Source organism: Anser anser (genome assembly GCF_964211835.1).
Source record: "Anser anser genome assembly, chromosome: 1".
In the NCBI taxonomy this organism is placed as follows: domain Eukaryota; kingdom Metazoa; phylum Chordata; class Aves; order Anseriformes; family Anatidae; genus Anser; species Anser anser.
This window is the reverse complement of record NC_139720.1, coordinates 61,842,523-61,855,936: the sequence shown is the minus strand read 5'-3', so window position 1 is coordinate 61,855,936 and position 13,414 is coordinate 61,842,523. Positions and strand designations below refer to the sequence as shown.

At 44.5% G+C, this 13,414-nt stretch overlaps 2 protein-coding genes across 5 annotated transcripts in view; one reads left to right on the top strand and one right to left on the bottom strand.

The window, feature by feature from the left end:
* Positions 1-13,414, top strand: part of BRAF (B-Raf proto-oncogene, serine/threonine kinase) — a 296,643-nt gene that overhangs the window by 111,954 nt on the left and 171,275 nt on the right. The gene's annotated exons all lie outside the window — the stretch shown is intronic.
* The window catches only part of TMEM178B (transmembrane protein 178B), a 220,824-nt gene that overhangs the window by 154,212 nt on the left and 53,198 nt on the right, over positions 1-13,414 (bottom strand). For all 4 annotated transcript variants that reach the window (XR_014583222.1, XM_083833292.1, XM_083833291.1 and 1 more), the window contains one exon: positions 6,344-6,457. Coding sequence is in view for 3 of the 4 variants with exons in the window: in XM_083833292.1 (XP_083689418.1) it covers positions 6,344-6,457 (114 nt within the window). In the remaining variant the exon portion in view is untranslated. The remainder of the gene's footprint in view (positions 1-6,343; positions 6,458-13,414) is intronic.

Sequence of the window (13,414 nt, the reverse complement as noted above, 5' to 3'; positions counted from 1 at the left end):
CTTACTGATCCTGAAGAGCAGTGAGGGGTTCCCCAGAATTCTGACCACCCCAGAGCCCCCCGTTATGTCAGCTGGTGGAGGAACCAATGGCAGTAACAAGATGCCACCATACATGCAGACCAACCCTGCTGGTCAAGGGAGCACGATGAGACCTCCACTCGCACAGGGAGTTTCACAGATGTGTTGGCAGTAGATAAATAGCAAGACTCTTGACTTGTGCACTTCACACAGGGCTTCAAAGGCTCTCCCTCCCTGCTCATTTCCTGTCCCCATAAAGTTTGGCCATTTGTGCACTTTCCCTCCCACCGCGCTACCCCAGTCTGTGTCCAGTAATCCCTGGTCCCACCTCTCCACACTCATCAGCCCAGATGAATTTTCACCCCTTTCCTGTCCTCATCTTCTGCCTTCCCAACTCCTGCCCATATTTCCTACTCAGGCATCCCTGTCACAATTCAGGATGGGGAGTTCTACTGCCTACCTCCTTATGCCTTCCCTGCTCTTCTGCCTCTGAGCTAGAAAGCTAATACGCAGTTGGAGAAGCTATTTGCTATTGTAGGTATTAAGGTCACTGCCATATTAACAGAGGCTAAGATGAAACCTAGCAGAAGGCAATAAAATCCCTTAAAGGTTTCAAAATAGGTTGCTTTTTTTTTTGGCATCAAAATCTAAGACCATTTTTATATCTTAGCTTGAAATATAAAGATATGAAGAAAACCCTACAACAGAGAGAGCAGTGGAAATAAGGTCTGTCACTACCACCTGGTCAGTAGCTTTGGGAATGAGGAATATGATGGAGATCCAACACCAGCAGACCTCCAGGCATGTGAGCACCTGCTGCGTGACTAACCTGCAGGATGGCTGTCCCGTCTGCTTTAATAGCCGATGCATTCAGGAATGACATCATATTGTCAGCCAAATGGCACGGGCCAGCAGGACGGTGTCATTCTTCAGCCTGTACCTCCATCTGGGGGTCAAGGTGGCTAATTAAAAATGAAACAGCATTTCCTTGTAGAGGAAGATAGGAATGGAAAGAGACCCAAGGGAATATGGTTGAGAGTGGGGAAGAAAGGAGCAAGAAAAGTGGGATGCTGCCTATTTATTTCAAACACTGCTTTCAGTAGTACCCAGCAAAAAAAAAAAAAAAAAAAAGTAAAAATTCTCTTGGGTCAGCACTTAATACAGATACAAGAATGAAATATTTATTGTTGCTTATAAAAGCATCAGACAGGGTCAAGCCCATGAGCCTACTGGTGTTACTAATGCATTGTCAAGCTATGATCTGAGCTTGTGCACAAATCTCAGCAGCTCGTTCCACGGGACTGGGAAGCCTGTAAATTTAGAAGTGCAGACATCACTGTCTTCTCCAGAGTGCTAATTGCTGCCTCTCCCATCAGTATCACAAGTGACCTCCACAAAAGGAGATTCTTCCAGTCCCTCACACCCAGTAGTAAGGAGGTAGAGTGCTTCCTAGGCCTAAATCAAGAAGCCTAGTGGTAATAAGTGCCTTATTCTCCTAGAGAGCCTGCAAAGTTTGGACCATTAAGGCTGATAAAATCCATTGAGACTTCAGCATAAGAGATGCTATACAAATTAAAATATTACCACTCTCCACATCCTGTAGAAATCCTTCATTTCCTCCAATACTTGCTGCTCTCAGAACGTGTCAGGCTATTACTTTTGACTTTACAACTCATTTTTTATGCAAATGGCTTTCAGAACACCACAAACAGAAGATTATTGCAATTTTAAACAGAGAAGGCAAATGTTCTCATTCTAATTAACACAAAGCTTCATGGTTCCTCTTTTCTTGACAATGCAGCTCCCCATCTCAATACCCTAAATTCAGAACCCACGTTCTCTGACCCCACAGGAGAAGCAGGGGGTAGGAGACAGTTAAGAGAGTATGCCAGACAAGGCATGTTCCAAAAAAAGGAAAAGCAGAATTCCAAGCATTTCTCAGCAAGCAGCAGCTACCTATTTGTGAACTGGTTCTCCCCAAAGCAGCATGGTGACAATTCTACCTCAGCTGTGCAGGAGGAGATCAGTTTCCATAGCAATTCCAGCCACTTTCTGCCCAGATGCAGCATGCTCCATGTTCCTGGGCACAGAAGACAGCCGCTGACCCAGCACTGCAGAGGACAGGCCTAGGAGCCAAAAGTAAGGTGGGGAGGAACAGACACAAACAGAAGTTCCCTCTTGTGCGGCCAGTTTTAATCCAAAGTAAAAATTCAGGCTTGTGACGTGTAGGGAGGAAGGAAAAAATAACAGGCGTAGAGACAGAGCTATCTACCTCGCATGATAGGCTCTGTGAGTCAGCAAAATAAAAAGCTTTGGGAGAGAAGGAAGAATTTTTCATCTCTCCTGATCTGGAGATGTTCACGCAATACAGTGCAAGCCACGGGGAGCCGTGCCATACAAAGGCTCTGAGCACCATACAGCATTTGTGCCATTTTAGCTACCAGTGCAGAAGAAAGGGAAGAAGCAGTAGTTTAGTTTGTTCTGAGAAAAATAAATCTCATTCTTCAAGAACATGCATCAGGAACTTGCTTGTTTGCAATGCTTTAAAACCATAACACTTTCTTTGCCTGTCTTGTAGAGAAGACAGCCCTAGAAAAGCCCCTTTTCTCCTTCACTTGCCAAGACCACAGTGAGGAAGGCTAGAATGGATGCAGAAGCTTTTTTTATGGCCAGCTTTCTTACAGTACAAGCATCTCATTAAAATGCTTATTCTGTGACCTGAAAATGCCTTGCACCACTCCTAATGTCTGTACCACATTCTGCAGCTCAGACCCCTGTCACAACCACTTTCCCCATGTCTTGTGAACACAAATCCGTAGCACAATGAAAGGAAACCTAAGGGAACACAAAACACACGGAACAAAATATGCCAACAGATATAGAACTGTTTAGATTTTCATTCAAATAATCTACACCTCCATTTTCTAAAAGGATCAGTGCTGCTGCTACAGTTTTTCAGAAGCCAGAACTCTAGCTCAGGTTTCTGTGCACGAGGCTGGGGCCAAAGTGTGACAGGGTAAATGACTAACGGTGACTCAATCATACCATTACAGCAGCATCTTCCATGAAGAGACAGTTACTTGTGCTCCACGTTGTTGGACACAGCACTCTTTCCCTTCTCCCTTCCCCTCCCAGCTTGTACAGACACTAGTTTTGTCTAATTAGATGAACACTGTCTCCTGACAGAAGAAAGCTGGCAACAGTACAATCACCCTTCCCTCCATCTCTATTTAACCAGAGATAGCTGAGAGGAAGTGATTGCAGGGAAGTGAAGCCTTATTTCCCTGGCTCATGCTGCCATAGGCAATCAGTTTGGAGCAGAGGTTCCATCTTGAAAATGTCAAACAGAATGAAAAAAGACAAAAATCAAAAATGATAAAGTCAGCCCCAACCATTCCTCCAGGTCCAACTGCTCCCCTGGGTTATTCTAGCATAGCTGACAGCACAGCTAGAGGAATATCTGCTTTCTGTGCCAACCGGTGCCATGGGGTCCTCAGCCTCAAGTTTCCCCTCACCCACTCCTGCAATTCAAGGGAAACTGCTGGAGCACCAGTCCTGCCTGCCAGCCTGAAGAAAGTAGCATGCTGAGCGTGGCTGAGTCCTCTTTTCTCTGCTCCCCAAACCAGTACGCATGCAAAACAATGGATTTCCTTCCCAGGCTCACGGTTTCTTCCCATGCACCCAGAAAGGAAAATAACCACTACTGAAATGCAGATATGTCAAAGGACGGCAGTGGCTTCAACCTGGAAGTGGTATTTTCTTTAGTAGGGTGCCCGGACACTCCAGTTTCACTTTTCCAGTTCTTCTGAAATTCTCCAGATGCCATTTTGTCCCAGCATTTCATCAGGAAATAGGGTTTGTTCTTCTATCTCATGCTCCAGATCTGAGACGTTACCTATGTCAAGACCATGAGGAACAACAGGCCTGCTCCTTCATTGCCTGTCACAACACTCAGGGGAAGGGAAGTTCTGAATAGGAAGTTGTTCAGGGGAAAATAACGTTCAGGTTGACTTGGAAGTGTTATTCTGCCTCAGCATGAGCAGTGGTGTGCTGACGTAGCTGTGCCCTGGATGAAGCTAGTCCAGAGGTACAGAAATGCAACAGATGCTAAGGCAGGAACACTTACAGGGAGTTTCTGAAGGTAATTTATCAGACTGCTTGTAGCTACTCCGTCACAAATGTTTCCTAAAGGGAGAACATTCCCCTCAGCTTAAGCACTATTTGAAAAGATTGCTGTTGTCCTTGTCTTTTAAGGAATGTTGTGGAAAAAACAAGAAGGTTGCAAGCACCTTTAACACTACATACAACTTGAATGCAGCGGCCTGCATATACCCCACATATCAAACACTCACCATTACACCCAACTGCTCTGGAGAAGAGAGCTTCAGCAAAGTATTTTTCCTTCTCTGTCTATACAGAGATAGAACTGAAGCATGAATATGGCTATCTACATCTGCCTACACTTATCTGACTCATGAACTACCAAGAGAATCTGGGTCAGAAATATGCACACACCCCCACACACTCGGTGTACCCTCCTCAGGAAAGAAACAAACAGCCTCACCCTGAAAGTGCTTCGAACCAGATCAGATATGTAAACGTGAGAGTGCTGTGTCTAGACTGCCACTTCGGAGAGTGCCAAGCGTGCTCCTGAAGGCTGCTGACAACCGTGCAAAGGAACTCGCTGATCCCACCATGGGATGCACACACTGAGGGACTAATGTGGCCAGGCACATCAGTAGTTAACAGCCTCAGGATAGTCCTATACCTGAGCCATTGCTGAAATAGACTTCTTTAAGGCAATAATCCCTATATTAATTAGGGAAGTTCCCAGAGAACAGGTGCAGAAAAGTCACAATTGCTGACAGCAGTGGCAAAAGCACAGATACACAGCCAAAAGAATGAACTGAAGTCTCTTCCTATTGAACTCAAACAGGAGACATCTGCCTCTCTCTCAGGGGTGGTTCTTTGTCCTCCTCCCTCCCCAAAGAAGAGAAGTTTTAACTTGAAACTGACACCAGAGATGACAGGTGGTAGCAGGAAACCTGAGAGGTTCCTACTACCCAATCTTCTGATTTCAGGGACAAACGAGCACAGCAAAGTATTTTTCAAGACTGGCTTCTTATTACCTACCTTCTGAGAGGGAAGCAGAAGCATGATAAATAAAAGGAATACTGAACTCATATCAAAATTAAGCAATGTGTATTTATCCACACAGACACATTTAATAAAAAAAATAGAGTTTAGCAAGATCTTCTAGAACTTCCTTAATTGTTTATCAGATTTTACCAAGCACCAATGAAAGGCAGGCCTGACCTTACCAATTCAGAAAGTGAAGTATATCATTATGGCTTCTCCTCCCCAGAGCATAAGAGGCTTCCAACAGAGCAACAGCAACATAAGGCAGGAGTGAAACAGGGACCAAAAGCCCTGGAAATACCAGAGGTCTTACACATTTCTAAAGCTGATGGTTTGGACGGTAGCTGCTCACTGCTACCTTTCAAGATTTTGCACCAGAATCAGCACCCCTTAATTTCTGTCATCTTCAAAGGGCTGTTAACTGCCTAGACTGAGGAGGAACCCTGAACATTCATCAGTCCCTATGACTATGTAATAACAAGAGGAAGTTGCAGTGGCATCCTTCCTCGTGAAATCCTACCTCTTTCATCTTGTTAGTGAAAGCCCTTTTCCGTTTCCAATATGAAGAGAAAAGCTTTAAGACCAGCCATACATCTCAAGGCAGTTCCTTCCATCCCTGTCAGATATTGTTGGCTTCAGCAAATGTTACAAGTTGGCGACCACCAGTTATAGTTATCACTGAGGGCTAAATGCTCCTTCCCTGTGCCTTAAAGGGTGCAGCATATCTTTCTACATCTTCAAAGGAGAGTGATGCCACACTCGCTCAGGAGCTGCAGGCAGCAGGACATATTCTACAAAGCCAGCAATGAATTCTGCTGGAAGCAGGAAACTCAGCAGTGGCATGAACTGCATGAGAATACACTTACATACTGAGCATTCCACTAAATTAAAAAAAATAGGGCATTGATCTGGTTATTCGTTTTATTATTTAACTAAATATTAATCTTTGCACATGAATGCCTCTTCCCTACCACCACTTTTTCATGCCTCAGCAGAATTTCTAGTCAGCAGCAAAAAGAGATGTAGGTCCTAAGAGCGAATCGATCCATCTGCTAGAAAGACTAACTGTATGTGAGAACAGAGCTCTAAGTGGGATGTCTGTCACAGCCTCTCTTCTCATTTATTACTGGGTACCTCCCTTAGTCTGCACATGAGGAAAACCAAGAAGAAAGCCAGCAGTACTCACGCAAGGCATGCCACTCATCCTGGCGGATTGTCTTGGTGATGTTGTAGGTGAGGTTCTTGGGAATGGTCGCTGAGGAGTAGTGGTACTTGATGTACGTGCACCGCTCAATTGCTCCTGGAAAGGGAAAAACGTAGAAGAAAGTGCTGTTAAATGAATGCAACATGTCGTCCCAGATGTAGACCAGACAGATCTGACAAGCAAAAGCAAAGGCCTACTATCAATCCACTGTGACAGTCAATGCTACTTTTGGCCCATGACAGGCTCAAGCTAGTTGTAGGGGAAGCTCACGTGCAGACTTATGATACATCAAAGGCTCAACAGAAGCTGCCAGCATCTGTTTTCACCATCAGATGTAATGTGGCAAGTCACCCCTTCTTTCATTTCCTTTCTCTGAACCATGAGCTAGCATCAGGCATACCAGCATTTACCTCAGAGGAACTGGGAATTCCCATTTTCACTTATCCTGCAGCATGTGTCTGTGTCCATGCTCCAGGAGATATGCAAAGCAAACACCTTTAATCTTATCTTCAGTAATAAAACCACCACAGGAAAAAGTATGGATTTAGAGAAGATTTTTTCTGACCGCTTGCACCCCACAGCCAAAAAGCAAGACAAGCAGAACAAGCAGAAGCAGATGTGACAGGCTATGGCACGTCTCTTGAAGGTACCCAGACACTTTCATAGCAGGCTCAAGCAGAATTTATTGGCACCACTGAGATAATAAGCCTCAAATGGCAACATGAATGGCTGCAATAGGCAATGTTGGTTTTTCCCCTGTAGGATTTCATCTACATTCCATGGAAAAAAGCACCATGTGCTGCTTCTGTTTGTCTTCTGGTCACATACTCCTATTTTCCTTTTATAGCCACTTTCCTTCCTCTACAATAATCACACCTCCAGGCTGTCATCTCCTGGCATCTCTGCATAGTGTCCTTAGAGGAATGGGTCTGGCATAGCCTGATGCTTTCTGCGAATTATAGCCTAGCCAAATTTCACATCTGATCAGAAATCTGTGACAGTGCAGCCCTTCTTGCATCGGTGAAAAACAGTAAGGTTTCCTACATCCTTCTTGCCAGAAGGATGGCTCCATTAGACCCTCTCACTGAGCAGTCAGATTCAAAGCTCACGTAAGTTGTTTTCCCATTAATATTATGGTATTTTGGATCAAGCCTCTAATAACCAAACAGGCATCCCTAATGTGGTTGGCCACACTGTTTGCTATTAGCTACCACTGGTCAGAGGAGCAACTGCACTGGAAATGCTTTTATGTATTAAAAATACATTAAGACATGCACTCAATAGAATAAATTAAATGAAGCAATGAACCATATAAATAAGGATGAGAGAGTAATATACCAAGAGGCATGTAGAGAACTCTTACTGTCAGCCTGAACTGAAAAGGCAGAGCCATTAGCCTTATCTACAGCTCCAAGGGGTTAAATATGTTCTTGTGCCTCTAGAAAGACAGGTTTCTACTCCTGGTGGTGAAGTGTTGCTTGGCACAGGCTTGTATCATACACCATGAATACACGGCGTGAGTAAAAACCCATGCACCAAAATTATTAGTTACAATTGAGTCAACTAGCATCTTCCAGAGTTAGTGCAACGCAAACATTGGAGGTCCTCATTGTTTGCTTCTCTTAAGCATTCTTCACATTCTGCCTTTGACAGCAATTAGATTAGACAAAGGCAAATATTATAGGGGAAAAAGGCAAAATATTTACATATGTATCCGCCTGCCCTGACAGCGTGATGGGCTTCTGTGTGAGTCTGCACCATCTGGGCACCAAATGTACGCCCAGAATTAAAGTTTCAAACCAAGAATAGTATTTAGGAAAAAAAGAAAGCTAGTGTGGAAAGAGCTTTAAAAAAAAAAAAAAGCCCCAAAACACAACCAAGTCTTCATATGGGATTTCCTATTCCCTTTTGTTCAGCTGCTTTCATGGATCAGAAGCATCGGCAAGAAAGTGGAAAAATGCTTATTTGTCAGAAAATAATCTTTATCTGATAACTGCACAGAGAAAAGATTTATGCAGATAGACAAGAACACCGAGCCAAGACTCAAAATAAAAGCACACAGAAGGAAGGAAGAAAAGATCCTATTCCATTTGCTATAATTTCCTAAAGTAATCAGCAGAAACACCTCCTCTGATACCAAAGAGGCTAATTTCTAGCAAGGTCCATCGAACTTCCCATTTTTACTGCAAATACTTTTAGTAGTAATGCAGAGAACTGTTCGCTAGCTTATATTACCAAAGCCTAAAGCACAAAAAGATTATGGCCAAATTCAGGTCATTACCTGACCATATATATGATTTTAGACTTCTGCTTACATTCCTATAGCTTTAATGAGACCTAAGTACACATTTAAAGACCATCTAGATCTGAGAGCATGATTACAGTGGCAATGGTTGATGACATCTGAAGCACGGGCAAATGTGAATGGTAAATTCCGTGCTGTCCTTCCCAGCCACACCACATACTTCTACACAATTCCTACCTCTAAATAAAATCCTGACTATTATCCTATAAATATCTTGACTCCCAAGGATCAGGAGGGAAAGCACTCAGTGCATATGGTGAGAGGCAGCCTGCTTTTCCCACCAGCTTCCCTCCAAAACACAAGGGCTGGTCCCTGAGGGCAGTGAGCAGGGCTGTCAGAGCACAGGGCTGTTCCCCATGCTTGTCTTACATGGGGAAACACACATCCTCAGGTCAGACCCTCAAGGATGCTGCCCCTGGATTTCCACCCTTCCCTGAAGCATTAAGCATGGATTCACTGCTAGAACAAGTACAAGTAAGCCTGATCAGTTTTGTTACTGGGCTCAAAATACTTCAGTCTAAACCAAGCTTTTAGGTGCAAGAAGGGGATCAGTGGGTCAAACGCAGTGGGCTACGGTATACCAGAGGTCAGTCCACATGCTCTAATGGACCTTTTTGGCTTTAGCCTATGAACTTTCCTGTGAACACCAAGTTCAATACACTCAGGAGAAGACAGTTCAGGCTATTTCAGAGCTGTCTTCTACCAGCTTGGGTTCCTTCAGACCCCAGAAGTGCAGTGACCACTGGAGAGCAGGTGCAGCTCACGTTCCTATGGCCCCTGCTGCCAGGAGAGGCCGGCAGGCTCCTCGCAGGAACCTCAAGCTTGCCACTGCCCAAACTGTCACAAAGCTCACGACTGCCCAACACTGAGATGTGAACCAGTTGTCTACACCTGCTCTCACACCCTGCTGAGTCAATGCAACTGCACCAGCATGTATCCAGCTAGAAGTGAGAGCTAGCTTTAGAAACTTAGAGGCTTTTGTTTGCCTGAATCTACCAATAAAAGTTAGGAAAAGGATGAGTCTGTAGTGGTGGCAATTTCATGCTTCATGATGTTTCCCTGCTTGCCCCATACAGAAGGGAAAACTAGGTTCAATACCCACGGACATCTGATCCTTGCTGCAGTCACTGTCTGTTCTCCCAGGGGCTCCAGATCTATGGCTCTCCTGGAAAATGCTCAGAAAAACCTTAAAACCTTACATTCGGATGGATGAACAGCAATGCCCTCTTCAGTCTTTGGGGGTGGGGAACGAAGAAATAAAATGTATACTTTCCTTTCCATACCCTCAAAAGGATGCCTGAACTTACAGAGTACCCCCAACTTACAGAGTACCCCCAGCCCTCAGTATGAACTTAGAAACACCGAACAACAGAGCTGTGCACTCCAATACTATTCATCGTAATTTGAACAGCAAATCAGTGAGTGGGGTTTTCACCCACACAGCTATGATAGCAAGTGTTAGGGTTGGCCACAAGAAACACGAAGCAACCAAGAAGCTGCCCCACTGACGTATATTCCAGTTTGCTCTGATTAAAGGGAAATGTTTGCTGGAAATCCTAAAGAAATGTGGCTGAGAACTTCAGAGATAGTGCTAGGAAAGGGGTCAGCTGGCAGATACAGCTGGAACCACACAGAGCAAAACTGCTGCAGCATCCTCACAAGGACGGATGCTCAGGGAGGATTCTGCAGCTGTAACTCCGTGGCTGGCATCCGCCTGTTCCAGAAAAGTTCAGATGCCAAGTGAAATTGAGAGAGGAAACTAGAGACACCTTTGTCTGGAGCAGCTAAGCACTGCCACTAAGCACAGTGGCACCGAACACGCCGCTATTCTTGCTGATCAATGTACCTGCTTGGTTCTCCTCCCGTATCCATCGAGCTATGCCCCATGCCATCACCTTAATATAAAAATGTCCTCTTCTATTACAAAGAAAATCCTTGTAAAACTGTGCCGTAGCAGGCAGGAGCATCACCTGAAAACATTGTGCAATTACTTCCTAGCCTGTTTCAGAACTACCCTAATATTCTGATGGGTGCTCAGCCGCTGGTGAAGCTCTGCTCCCCTGCGTTACTGGAGCTGCGAGCGCTTCCCCTGCCGCAGACCCCGCACTGAACAGCGACGCAGGGTGACAGCAATGTTCTCCCACTCTGGGCAAAACAGGGTTAAGATCAATTAAAAAGGGAGGTTATATTGCTGGTATCCATACTCTATTTGTCTGGTGGGTAAGCAAGTTTTCTTCCAGAACTTTCTTTATCACTACTGCCACCTTTAAGAATATTTCACTTTCAGGCTGCTTCAAAAAACAAACAAACAGGGATGAAAATCAAAATGCCACCAGGGTATTGGTCACATCAATCCTAAAATTTTATCTCAGCAGTGCCCAGAGGAATTTGCCCTGTGAGGTCAGCTTGACTTTTGCAGAGGTGACCGTCAAGTTTCAGGAATTTGTAGCATTGCTGTGATCACATTGCTTAGCCTTCTGCATAAAACAGACTGGCTCACCTGAGAGCTGGCAACAGAAAGTAGTCCTTCACCACTTCCAGGAAAGGCCAGCTAATCTGCAGGAGCAGTTAGGTAAGTGTCATTAACATCACTTCAGATCCAGCCTGAGATGGCACATCGAAGTTACTTGCATGGGTTATCCGACTGCTCTCCCCTCCTGCAAGTCAGGACTCCAAGACTTCCCACTTTTTCCCCAACTTTCAGTGCTGCAGATTGCAGGAGCATCCTTCAGATTCAGGTACAGATCAGCCTGATGCCCATCAAGGAGTTACCCTTGGGAGGTGGAGGGCTCAGGGCTACACATTGCAATTTCTCCCCTTGCAACTTCTGTTGGGTGACAGCAACCAGGAGCCCCAGGGAGCCGGCAGCTCCTTTACCACACACGGCGCGCCATGCCAAACCGCATCACAAGCCAGCGCGGACATGGCAAGCACCCTGGTTTCTGTGACAGGCAGAGATCTGAACCCAGGTGGTACCCATTCTTCTCCAGCAGTACACACGTTGATTTCTAGAAGTGCTCGGCTGTTTCTGCCAAGGTTTTTGATATCACGAGCTACACTGAAAAGACTGACATGGATGTTCTGAGCCTTCGCTGCCTCCAGGCAGCTTCTCCTTCTGTTTTGTAGATACCTCTGCACGAACTGTTCTCAGCAAGCAATTTATTCCACAAAATTCACCCTTTGTGCTGGATCTAATTTTTACAAATCTGTTTGAGAATTACTACACAAACATTTCCTAGTAAAAGGAATCTTAGCCTCTGGCTTGCAAGCTGCATTCACTACATATATTTGCTATTCATTATGAGAAACTGCTTTCTGTATGAGAAATTGCCTTAATCCCATGTTTTGGTTACCATTCCCTCACGGAGTGACTATAACTATACCCAGCAAATGGAGGATGTAGTTTGGTCATTTCGCCTCTAATTGTTTCACATTGTATTTAGAAAATCTGTAGGTCTTCAGCAGAAAATGTTTACAGCTTTTCTTAGCCTAACATTCCAGTAAGGTTTTTACAGGGCTGTAAGCACAGAGCTGGGACCAGCTTACACAAAGCAATTGCTTTGGCACATACACCTGTTAAGGCTCAGTCTCAAGTCTTGTCTGTCAGAAAAGTTCATTTTTAAATTCTGCTAGCATCTTACACCACCTTCAAAGCAGCTCTGGCTATTCGGGCTGGTGCAATTTAAGAAATGCTTGCCCTCAGCTGTATGTCCTGCCCTCGCTCTCTTAAATCATTTCGTATGAATCACCAGAACACAACTGCAGGCATCCTTAATGTAGGCACGGCTGTAGCAGTTCCAGCACGCGTTAACTGGTCAAACCAAAGCCTGGAGGAAGGTGGGAGGAGAAATAAGCTCTACCTTGACCAGCTGCTCTGAGAGAATTGCAGCCAGATATGCTGACTAGTTAATGAACTCATGATGAGTAACTCTATTCTTAATGAAGGCAGAGACTTCATTAGAAGGTATTACAACACTTAACAGGATTATTTCATTACCTCCAGAATAATGCTACCCTTGAAAATACTGGTTACTTTTTTTTTTTGCTCGTCTATAAATATGAATGTTTCCATATTTCTGGCATTGATCTGCATGAATTATAGATTTCTATATGTTGGAAGGGTCCTCTAGACGTCAACTGGCCCAAATGCCTGCTCAAAGAAGGAACAATTTCCAAGTCAAAATCCTATTCAAACTAGCTCAGCTTGCTTCAGGCCTCATCCAGTCAGGTTTTAAATACTTCCAGGAATGGAGATGAACAACATCTTTGAGCAAGCCATCCCAACAACTGACCAGCTTCATTATGAGGTTTTTTTCCCTCATAATACCTAATCAAGCTTTCCCTTGGTGCCACATGAATATCTTGAATACTAGAATACCTAAGGGTAAAACTCTAAAAATGTCGGCAGAATATGCAAATCACAGCACCTTAATCAACATGTCTAATGAATATTCATTAATTCATATGCATAAATAGAAGGCAATGTTCTAATTAACGGAGCTCAAGATAGATTTGCAGCTGCAACATGGGCCAAATTTTTAGAACAGGAGATCATGCTTGTTCCGGGCTGACTCTGGCATTATCCTGAATCTCCTGAACCCCAGCTCAGCTTGCTCTGCCAGCAGGACTGCTGCTACTTCTACAGCTTTTGGTACTGACTGTTGCTTGCTGCGGGTTGCAAAGACATTGTGCTGATGCTTCCCTTTGGTTGACATGTCTTGTTTGTTTTTAAGACCAAGTGGCTGGCC